Here is a 12,517-nt window from a genome sequence, read left to right as displayed (position 1 = left end):
GAAAAACGTGATAAATGACACATTTCCCAGTCTTGGCAAAGTGTTGCTGTGGTTACCAAAGTCCACCACAGAGTTTGCAGTGAATGAATGTGCTAAATCCATCTCTTGACACACATTTAAAGGACCAACATGCTCATCTTCCAGCGTCTCCTCTGAGGTCCGGGACGGTCCAGTGCGGTCACAGTCCTTGTATCTGCGGCCTGAGGAAAGGCTTGCGGCTGTAGAGCAGGATGTAGGCGTGAGGAGACTGCACCAGGACGTCCTCCACCGGCCGCACCACCGAGTCGTCGAAGCAGTGCCAGGCCTGAGTCACGGTGTTGAAGCACAGAGCCGTGTAGTGTCCCATGTGCAAGTGACCGATGTGGTTCTGCAGGAATACAACACCAGGACAAGGAAGGGCACGTGGCAGAAGGACGTTTCGATCTAAAAGAGGCGGTGATTGTGGTGGAGACTCACCACGACGGCGTACAGTCCGTAGGAGCAGGAGGTGGAGCTGCACACGGAGCTGGAGAGGAACGGGCTCAGGTCCAGTCTGTCTGTGGAAAAGTCCACGTTGGTCTTGAGTTTGACCTGACTCTTTCCTTTACAGCCGAACCTGCAGGAAACGACACACAGGCGATACATTGAGATCTGCAGTATTTATCTGTCATTATCTCCACAAAATACAACTGCATTGAAGCGTTCCATAACGGGACGTTGTGCCATAACGGTTTATTAATGTGATGTATCAAGGGATTAAATTAGACTCTACTCAAGGATCCATTAAATTCAGGTTTAAACAAGATACTCTTATAATTCAGAGCATTTCAGTGTTAAGACCGACTGAAATATTACACATGCTTGAATTAAGCAGTATTTGTCTTAATTTGAGGATTCTTTGACTGTTGAATACTATTTGCCAATGGAACAAGCAAAAAATACCTTGTGTGTGGTTTTCTTATTTAAAGTTAAACATTTTCTTAGTTGAAATTAGCAACAACAACAAATACAAAAACAACTACTGCACTTGAAATAAAAAAAAAACAGCTTGTTCCTTTGGCAAATCTTATTTAAAGAGTAAAAATATTCAAATTGAGGTAAATATCACTTGATTCACGCACTTATTTGCACATGAACTTATCTTGTTTATTTCTTTACTGGGTCCCTGTGACTGTGTCGTTACCGTTTGAGGTGCAGGACGAGGATGTCGGGGGGTTTGTCCAGGTACGTGACCACGGCCGTCTCTCTCCTCAGGCCACACTCGGAGCACAGCACCTCCTCTCCTCCGTTCAGGACGCTCTGCTCGAAGAACAGCGACAGACAGTCCTGAAAACAGCCCCAGAGACCAGAGCTTTACACAGAGAAGCACCAAGAACTGGAACTGTCAAAGTATTTACTCTGGTAAAGTAAATAAGAGACACTGCAAGGATGTAATATCTAATATCTGTTATAAGTCTAAGTTAATGAAATTAGAAGGACAAACAACATAATGAACCATGGCAATATTTAAGACTGAGGGAATTTTATCTGCATTTTACAATTTTAAATACATTTTAATGGGACTATTTATGCTTTTACTCTTTGTGGTGTGAGTTATTTTGTACTGTGTTTTTTATGGCTGTAAAGCAGTGAGTTTACATTTTGTATGAGTGGTGCTCTACATTGATTGATTGATTTGATTGATTTGATTGAATTCTAGTATATTCAAAGGATTGACAAAATATTTTACTGAATAAACTAAATCATATCTTAAGGAGCGGTGCAAAGAAACAAATGCCAAATAACAAACCCTTTTCTTAAGTAAGAGTACTGTTCCTACATCTGACTCAAGTAGAAATACAAGTATACAGTCCAAAATCTACTGGGAGAAGAACAATGACTTCAAAAAGTTACAGTAAATGTAATCGAGTTCTCTCTGTACACATGTGTCAGTGCAGTACATGTATGAGCACATATACAGAGCATGTTCCATCATTATTCTCTCTGTACATGTGTGTCAGTGCAGTACATGTATGAGCACATATACAGAGCATGTTCCATCATTATTCTCTCTGTACATGTGTGTCAGTGCAGTACATGTATGAGCACATATACAGAGCATGTTCCATCATTATTCTCTCTGTACATGTGTGTCAGTGCAGTACATGTATGAGCACATATACAGAGCATGTTCCATCATTATTCTCTCTGTACATGTGTGTCAGTGCAGTACATGTATGAGCACATATACAGAGCATGTTCCATCATTATTCTCTCTGTACATGTGTGTCAGTGCAGTACATGTATGAGCACATATACAGAGCATGTTCCATCATTATTCTCTCTGTACATGTGTGTCAGTGCAGTACATGTATGAGCACATATACAGAGCATGTTCCATCATTATTCTCTCTGTACATGTGTGTCAGTGCAGTACATGTATGAGCACATATACAGAGCATGTTCCATCATTATTCTCTCTGTACATGTGTGTCAGTGCAGTACATGTATGAGCACATATACAGAGCATGTTCCATCATTATTCTCTCTGTACATGTGTGTCAGTGCAGTACATGTATGAGCACATATACAGAGCATGTTCCATCATTATTCTCTCTGTACATGTGTGTCAGTGCAGTACATGTATGAGCACATATACAGAGCATGTTCCATCATTATTCTCTCTGTACATGTGTGTCAGTGCAGTACATGTATGAGCACATATACAGAGCATGTTCCATCATTATTCTCTCTGTACACGTGTGTCAGTGCAGTACATGTATGAGCACATATACAGAGCATGTTCCATCATTATTCTCTCTGTACACGTGTGTCAGTGCAGTACATGTATGAGCACATATACAGAGCATGTTCCATCATTATTCTCTCTGTACATGTGTGTCAGTGCAGTACATGTATGAGCACATATACAGAGCATGTTCCATCATTATTCTCTCTGTACATGTGTGTCAGTGCAGTACATGTAAGAGCACATATACAGAGCATGTTCCATCATTATTCTCTCTGTACATGTGTGTCAGTGCAGTACATGTATGAGCACATATACAGAGCATGTTCCATCATTATTCTCTCTGTACATGTGTGTCAGTGCAGTACATGTATGAGCACATATACAGAGTATGTTCCATCATTATTCTCTCTGTACACATGTGTCAGTGCAGTACATGTATGAGCACATATACAGAGCATGTTCCATCATTATTCTCTCTGTACATGTGTGTCAGTGCAGTACATGTATGAGCACATATACAGAGCATGTTCCATCATTATTCTCTCTGTACATGTGTGTCAGTGCAGTACATGTATGAGCACATATACAGAGCATGTTCCATCATTATTCTCTCTGTACATGTGTGTCAGTGCAGTACATGTATGAGCACATATACAGAGCATGTTCCATCATTATTCTCTCTGTACACGTGTGTCAGTGCAGTACATGTATGAGCACATATACAGAGCATGTTCCATCATTATTCTCTCTGTACATGTGTGTCAGTGCAGTACATGTATGAGCACATATACAGAGCATGTTCCATCATTATTCTCTCTGTACATGTGTGTCAGTGCAGTACATGTATGAGCACATATACAGAGTATGTTCCATCATTATTCTCTCTGTACATGTGTGTCAGTGCAGTACATGTATGAGCACATATACAGAGCATGTTCCATCATTATTCTCTCTGTACATGTGTGTCAGTGCAGTACATGTATGAGCACATATACAGAGCATGTTCCATCATTATTCTCTCTGTACATGTGTGTCAGTGCAGTACATGTATGAGCACATATACAGAGCATGTTCCATCATTATTCTCTCTGTACATGTGTGTCAGTGCAGTACATGTATGAGCACATATACAGAGTATGTTCCATCATTATTCTCTCTGTACATGTGTGTCAGTGCAGTACATGTATGAGCACATATACAGAGCATGTTCCATCATTATTCTCTCTGTACATGTGTGTCAGTGCAGTACATGTATGAGCACATATACAGAGCATGTTCCATCATTATTCTCTCTGGACATGTGTGTCAGTGCAGTACATGTATGAGCACATATACAGAGCATGTTCCATCATTATTCTCTCTGTACATGTGTGTCAGTGCAGTACATGTATGAGCACATATACAGAGCATGTTCCATCATTATTCTCTCTGTACATGTGTGTCAGTGCAGTACATGTATGAGCACATATACAGAGCATGTTCCATCATTATTCTCTCTGTACATGTGTGTCAGTGCAGTACATGTATGAGCACATATACAGAGCATGTTCCATCATTATTCTCTCTGTACATGTGTGTCAGTGCAGTACATGTATGAGCACATATACAGAGCATGTTCCATCATTATTCTCTCTGTACATGTGTGTCAGTGCAGTACATGTATGAGCACATATACAGAGCATGTTCCATCATTATTCTCTCTGTACATGTGTGTCAGTGCAGTACATGTATGAGCACATATACAGAGCATGTTCCATCATTATTCTCTCTGTACATGTGTGTCAGTGCAGTACATGTATGAGCACATATACAGAGCATGTTCCATCATTATTCTCTCTGTACACATGTGTCAGTGCAGTACATGTATGAGCACATATACAGAGCATGTTCCATCATTATTCTCTCTGTACATGTGTGTCAGTGCAGTACATGTATGAGCACATATACAGAGCATGTTCCATCATTATTCTCTCTGTACATGTGTGTCAGTGCAGTACATGTATGAGCACATATACAGAGCATGTTCCATCATTATTCTCTCTGTACACGTGTGTCAGTGCAGTACATGTATGAGCACATATACAGAGTATGTTCCATCATTATTCTCTCTGTACATGTGTGTCAGTGCAGTACATGTATGAGCACATATACAGAGCATGTTCCATCATTATTCTCTCTGTACACGTGTGTCAGTGCAGTACATGTATGAGCACATATACAGAGCATGTTCCATCATTATTCTCTCTGTACATGTGTGTCAGTGCAGTACATGTATGAGCACATATACAGAGTATGTTCCATCATTATTCTCTCTGTACACGTGTGTCAGTGCAGTACATGTATGAGCACATATACAGAGCATGTTCCATCATTATTCTCTCTGTACACGTGTGTCAGTGCAGTACATGTATGAGCACATATACAGAGTATGTTCCATCATTATTCTCTCTGTACATGTGTGTCAGTGCAGTACATGTATGAGCACATATACAGAGCATGTTCCATCATTATTCTCTCTGTACATGTGTGTCAGTGCAGTACATGTATGAGCACATATACAGAGCATGTTCCATCATTATTCTCTCTGTACATGTGTGTCAGTGCAGTACATGTATGAGCACATATACAGAGCATGTTCCATCATTATTCTCTCTGTACACGTGTGTCAGTGCAGTACATGTATGAGCACATATACAGAGTATGTTCCATCATTATTCTCTCTGTACATGTGTGTCAGTGCAGTACATGTATGAGCACATATACAGAGCATGTTCCATCATTATTCTCTCTGTACATGTGTGTCAGTGCAGTACATGTATGAGCACATATACAGAGCATGTTCCATCATTATTCTCTCTGTACATGTGTGTCAGTGCAGTACATGTATGAGCACATATACAGAGCATGTTCCATCATTATTCTCTCTGTACACATGTGTCAGTGCAGTACATGTATGAGCACATATACAGAGCATGTTCCATCATTATTCTCTCTGTACACATGTGTCAGTGCAGTACATGTATGAGCACATATACAGAGCATGTTCCATCATTATTCTCTCTGTACATGTGTGTCAGTGCAGTACATGTATGAGCACATATACAGAGCATGTTCCATCATTATTCTCTCTGTACATGTGTGTCAGTGCAGTACATGTATGAGCACATATACAGAGCATGTTCCATCATTATTCTCTCTGTACATGTGTGTCAGTGCAGTACATGTATGAGCACATATACAGAGCATGTTCCATCATTATTCTCTCTGTACACGTGTGTCAGTGCAGTACATGTATGAGCACATATACAGAGCATGTTCCATCATTATTCTCTCTGTACACATGTGTCAGTGCAGTACATGTATGAGCACATATACAGAGCATGTTCCATCATTATTCTCTCTGTACACATGTGTCAGTGCAGTACATGTATGAGCACATATACAGAGCATGTTCCATCATTATTCTCTCTGTACACATGTGTCAGTGCAGTACATGTATGAGCACATATACAGAGCATGTTCCATCATTATTCTCTCTGTACATGTGTGTCAGTGCAGTACTTGTATGGAGCAGGAGATGAGCCCGCTCGGGATGGGCAGTGACAGGATGGTGAAGGGCTGTGAGCTGTGGGCCTGATGGTCACAGTGTAAACACAGAGTCACTCCACTCAGACGGCCCTCGAAGAGACGCGACACCACGGAACTGTCCGACCGGAGAGCGCTCCTCTTCTGCTCCAGGCCCAGCTGACGACGGGAAACCTGACGACACACAAGCTTTATGTGAAACAACACTCTAGTCACAGGGAAAAACTTGTTGCTGGAGACATTATTCCATTTTCATGCGTCACACTGTTCACAAATACTGGTCTGAGATGAATAAAGCACTGCAGATTGTCTTTGGCGTCCCACTTGACTTCAGAACTACAACGTCTCTGAGCCTCAAAACTCCTGCCATGGACACAATAAATGGATACCTTTGGAGAATTCTTCTGGCAGCAGCGAAGAAGACCATCACGAAAAATGGATGACAAGAACTGACCCAACAATCAAAGACTGCACTAATTATAATTGCTAGTTTAACATAGTATTCCACACACTTTATCTGTCTTTATTTGAAGTTAAAAAGCATAAAATAAGCAATTTTTCAGGTATTTGTGATAGAAAACACAGACTCACCGCTCAGTATTAAGACCATTATTGTTGAAAGATAACACAACCTGCATTTTTTAAGAATCATGGCGTAAAAATCACCTTAAATACCGGCTTTAAAATGGTACGTTCGAGGACAGTTGTAACTCTCGCAAACCAACGCATTGGCTCCATTTTTTATACTGTCAGTTTGCACACTTATTAACTCGACACCGCACAAAATGTAAATATTAGTGTCAATGGATTTTGTGTGGAAGTCTTCTGCCATTTGAGCTTCTATGTTCACTCTCTGTGTTATGTTCTTTTGTTTATGTTATACCAAAACTAGAAAAAAATCAACTATAGAATATATTTAATTAAACATTATCCGCAATACACTGTTACTGCCTCGTTTCTCCTGCTGGATGGCTGCTTGTCTGTAAGAAAAATAACTTCCCACTGGGGTTGATATTAATAATTCTGATTCTGAAACAGAGAGAGTAGGATGTAGCTTGTTTTTTAGACTTTCCGTTATCCAGGTGTTTCCATTATGCAAATAGTATAAGATATTCTAATACAAAAAATACACAAATCACACAAAAAGTATTAATTATGGAAATTTTTGACAGATTAGATGGAGGGAAATAACAGTGTTTCCCACATATTTACACTGAGACTGTGGTGTTACGTACAATCCATATCTGAATCATTTATTTCATACAATTTGTGGAGAATAAATGTCACTTTTTGCCTCTGCTGATCAAAAAAACCCTGATTACAGATTTAATAAAGTTACTTCTATGTTCAACGCAACACTGCAAGCATCAAGAAGAATATGATTTAATAATATGATGGGGGCAACACTGTATAAGCTTTAAGAAAAGGGCTCTAATAGTGTTTCAGTTTGTTACAGAATAAACAGAATGAAGTGTGGTGCACCTTCTTGAGGTCGTCGTGCAGGGCGTTGATGCTGTACATGAGCAGCTCCTGGGCGTCCTGCTGCTGGTGGTTGTTGAACTGTGGCAGGACGGAGCAGAGCACGGCCCGGGCCTCCACAGGGGCACAGCGAGACGACCGGCCCAGCCACATCTGCTCCAGGAGACGCACGAAACCCTCCGCCACGCGACACTTACTCCTGCACACGGGGAAATCATGTCATGTGCGTCCACGAAGGATTTGTAAATTATGTTTGGATCAGGTTTAATACGCTTTTATTGCTTTTTGTCAAATTCAAAATATTATTCCTCATAAACGCCATTCTAATTTATATTTGATGTGTTTATTATATGTGTTGGCGTAATTATTAAATGTATCAACTGTGGTGTTAAAATCCTATGTTTTTTCCCTTTTCTTTTGTTCAATTACAGGACAAATAATCTATTATGGATCTTGGAGTAATAATAATAATTGAATTTATTGTGGCTTGTGACAAATGCTAATTTTTGGTGTTCAATGGCAAAAAAAATAAGTGATTTTATTCTATTCTTCAATACATGTTTTACTTTCTTATTTATTCTTCCTTTCCCAGACTTGCCCCATTTTCCGCATACAATAACACAAAAAACAGTGTTACTTTTGTCTCACCTGCGGAGCTCTTTACGAGTGTCGTGCTGCAGCAGATACTCCACCAGGGGCACTGTGGAGCAGAGACACTGCAGAACTGCATTGAGGTAACATGAGTTTCCAGAGTTGTCCAGGCCACAGACCCCAGGGTGGTTTTTCAACATCTTCTCATTCTCCAGAACTGGACCACAGCTGTTGGTCTCAGCGGAACTGCAAACGTGAAATAATTGCATAATGTAAGTCAAAGAACACGCTTGTCCTGGTACATGAGATGAAGAAAATACAATCAGTAAACTAGAACGTGACATAATGATACAATCCCTGTCAATGGAGCTAATTTGCTGGTTACAAATTATTGAGATGGGGAATTTTAATGTTCATGTTTGACACAAATAATCAAGATAATATACTTACAAATGTGCATGTGTTTTGAAGGAAGTCTGAGAAACCAGTTGACAGGCATCAAATTATTATAATCATTATCATTATTAATATTATTATTAGTATTATTATTATTAGTATTATCTTGTCTTACGCTAGCTGTTTTTTATTTTATTTTTAGCTTTATTTATTTCCCCCCTCCATTCCTTATTAGGAAATGAGAGGTTTTGTCAATAGGAGTTTTTGTTTATAAGAGTTTTTGTTTATAAGAGTTCTTCTGTTAAGTGTTTTTTTTAACTTCCTATAAGTTATCTGTCCTTTTCCTCTGTATCTACCTGCGTTGCAACAATGAAATTTCCCCATGTGTGGACAATAAAGGATTATCTTATCTTATCATTATTATCATTTACAGGACTTCTGAGTGGCTGCCTTCTCCCTGCGTCGCTGGAGGCCTGTGTCAGGTTAAAGTCCGGCATTGGCTAAAATGTTTATGGTCAGGGGAAATGTTTGAGCTCGACACAAGCCAAACTGTGGACCTGTGACATGTTGACTTTTTACACCAAACACGGCAGAAGACCTTACACAGGAAACACTTAGAGAGAATGGCCAATCACATCAGGGACTGAACCAACTGAGTGACGTAAGACTGAGGCGTTCACCTGGATACTGACCGTGACGCTGCTGGACACAGAGGCCTTTTGTCCTGAGGATTACCCAGACTGCCCCGACACACGATCTGCTGACCCCGTGCTCTTGCTCAAGCTTTGTCACAAACACAACTTAGAAGTGCAGGGGAAATGTTTGTGCTGCTGAAGGAGGATTTCCTTTGGGATCAACAGAGAATATATCTATCTATTGCATCCCGTAAAAAAAAAAAAAATACATTCAAACTAGGCAAGTTTAAAGACGTTCTTAATTTTACATTGTCCACATGGTTTGGCCACGTTTTTAATCTCATCCTGTTGCCTCAGACTTACCTTGAAATTCTTATTATACTTTGAAATATCTTATTATAACGGTGTCTACTGGGCAAGTCCTTAAAAATATGACCTATGACCCTTTTGTGTTGTGATTTGCCATACAAGCCTTTTCCACACTATGGTTAAACTGATAAATTTTGCATTTATTCTATTACTATTGTTTTTGTAGCTCCAAAAACACCTTGGAAAGACCTGCATTCTCACTGCGGGTCGCCTCTACACAGATCTGACTTGCAAGTGATTGTCTCTCCACGGATATGTTCAACGCCTTACTGCGGAACATTCAAGAGCCACACATTCTCACCGCTGATTGGCTGGCTCTGTAAACGGGCCGTCCTGGTACGAGCTGTGCAGTCGAGGCAGCGCCGGCACCGACACGATGGGATCCACCACGAGCTGAGAGCCCAGGGACTTTGTGAAATCGCTCAGCTCCACGCTCCTCGCCGACCCCTGGTTCTGCAGCGTGTGGAGCACAAACGTGTTGATGCAGACCACGTGCAGCGCCGCCCACAGGCCGGGCAGAAACACGTCCGCCTCTGAGCCCTTAGGGTATGACGGGCAAAAGAGAGCGGGCCCCGTCCAGCCTTGGAGGTGAGCGGCCAGTTCGGACTCCTGGTTGGCTCGCCGCTTTCTATGAGTCGTCAAATCCTGCGACGTTTTAGCTGAAGGAATGAAATGTATGTTGAGGCCAAAGTTTGCGAGGACGCCGGTGAGTCTCCCGTCCGTCCACGCGGAACTGTTGATCGTAACAACGTGACTGTTACTACAAAATGGCCTCAAAAGATGACTTATAACTTGCTGAATCACCGGCTTTCGGCTTTGCTTTTGCATTTGTCCGGGGATATAAAGAAACATGTTGCAAATAAAACCCGTGCTGTCGTCACAAAGCAGTGCGAGATGCAAAGACGACAGGTCATGCTGGTACGAAAGCTGGTATTTCTTTATGGTCAAGTTGAGTCCGGGTGTATACAATGACTGGTAGCGTCTCGATAAATGGCTACAAAACGCTGTCAGGATCTCGAGTTTGGTCACGTCCTCCAGTCTCGTAAGCGACGTTAGATCCGTCAGAAAACTGTTTCTTTTGAGGACACCTTGCCATCCGTCCAAGGTCAAGTTCGAATCGCATTTGCCGTCGACAAAAATCCCACTTTTCAAAACAACCGAAAACCAAGTTAAGGCATCCATGTACTCCCCCTCGGTGGACAGGTCTACATTATGGTCCTTGCTCGAGTTGTAAGAAGAACGGTTTGCTCCAGATTTGGCGCTGGTGGCTCGCCTGGTCAGTCCTCGAACGGCACGTCGGTCCAGGACTTCCGTGAACAGTTCCCTGGCCGTGTAGTAGACCTGGAAAGTGGGACCATTCTGAGTTTTGGAGAGCGGTTTAATCCGTTTGGGTCTGAAGATGTTTGGGAGGCACAGTCCGTTGCTCTGAGATGATCCATCGTCCAGAAAGTGGCACTCCTCTGAGGTCCAGGCGCACTCTTTGATGGATAAGGCCTTGGGTTTCATATCAGCAGGACCTAGTGTGTTGGGCGAGAACAGAGGGAAACTGGTTCAAATGTACTAAACAGGAAGGCTCAAATGCACTCACCTCACTGGAAACAAAATGGCCATCGTTTAATAAGTAGTATTTTTCTTGTTTTGAGATTTGCCAATGGAAAAAGCAAAGCAGTTTTTCTTTCTTTAAAATAACAAAAAGACGACAATTTTCAAACTTGAAAAAATAAATTGCCACTGCACTTGAGGTAAACTCAAGATAAATACTAATGATGTTTTAATGTATTATCTTAACTTATTTATATTTTCCCAGTGCTTGTATAGAGGAGAATATGGAGAGTCTAAGCAGTGGTGGAAAGTATAACAAAGTATAAAAGTAAAAGCACTGAACTCAAGTATATATATATTTTTTTAGGTATCTGTACTTTACTAAAGTATATTTCACTATTTTTTACTTTTACCTGACTACGTACATTTGAGAGCAGGTATATGTACTTTCTACTGCACTACATTTTTGAACTGGACAGAAAAGTACAAATACTTTTTTAGTGATTTGAGGGGTTATTTTTAGAACGTTCATTGGGCCTAAAGATTTTGAGTTCAAGCCTCAGCTTTGAGAGAACAAAAATATATAGATCAAATTCACACAAATTTAATAAAACACATTTAATGAAATTACCACTGTTAAATTATTTATAAATTAAAACTCTCAAAATTGGTGGGAAAAACTTGAATTTTCACTATAAAATACATTTTAAAACAGGTACTTAAGTAGATGTTTTATGTGATACTTTCATTTTTACTTAAGTATTTCTTTTGTTTCTGTATCTGTTCTTCTTCCACCCTCAGGCCCGGGATTACACATGACTTTGCTCACTCCCCCAAATAAATGCAACAATATGAGTGGATTAAAATAAACAAATTTGAACAGATGTAGGTTGGAAACGTTTTATTTTATTTGCCTTTATCAACCAGGAAATGGAAGGTAAATGGATATTTCATAGTTTTCTTATACTTCAATCTCAACTAATACAGCACATAATATCGTCTGGAAGGTTCCTCCAACAAATATTTAAATAATTTCGGTCTCACACCTTTAGTATTCAGGAACATAACCAACATGTTGTTTAGCTGATCGATGCTTTGGATTTAGTTGGATTTAAGTAGAAGGTCAGACCACTGCATTTACCTGAAGGCTCCATATTATGCCATCGTCAGAGTATAAAAGTACATATGTGTACTTTTGCACTGGTATTTC

General features: G+C 40.5%; 1 protein-coding gene across 1 annotated transcript; it reads right to left on the bottom strand.

The window, feature by feature from the left end:
* Positions 1-170: 170 nt before the first annotated feature.
* On the bottom strand, positions 171-11,271 carry LOC140381499 (ubiquitin carboxyl-terminal hydrolase 2-like). The gene is made up of 7 exons (XM_072465573.1): positions 10,067-11,271; positions 8,423-8,611; positions 7,778-7,973; positions 6,272-6,469; positions 1,163-1,305; positions 457-595; positions 171-367 (listed from the first exon to the last, which is right to left on the bottom strand). The coding sequence occupies exons 1-7, from the start codon at positions 11,269-11,271 to the stop codon at positions 179-181; spliced, it is 2,259 nt and encodes a 752-aa protein (XP_072321674.1). The 3' UTR covers positions 171-178.
* Between the last annotated feature and the right edge of the window lie 1,246 nt (positions 11,272-12,517).

This window comes from Eucyclogobius newberryi, unplaced genomic scaffold (genome assembly GCF_026437365.1).
Source record: "Eucyclogobius newberryi isolate DKJ021-1_F unplaced genomic scaffold, fEucNew1.0.hap1 SCAF_5, whole genome shotgun sequence".
Taxonomy (NCBI): Eukaryota; Metazoa; Chordata; class Actinopteri; order Gobiiformes; family Gobiidae; genus Eucyclogobius; species Eucyclogobius newberryi.
This window is presented reverse-complemented; position numbering and strand designations above follow the sequence as displayed.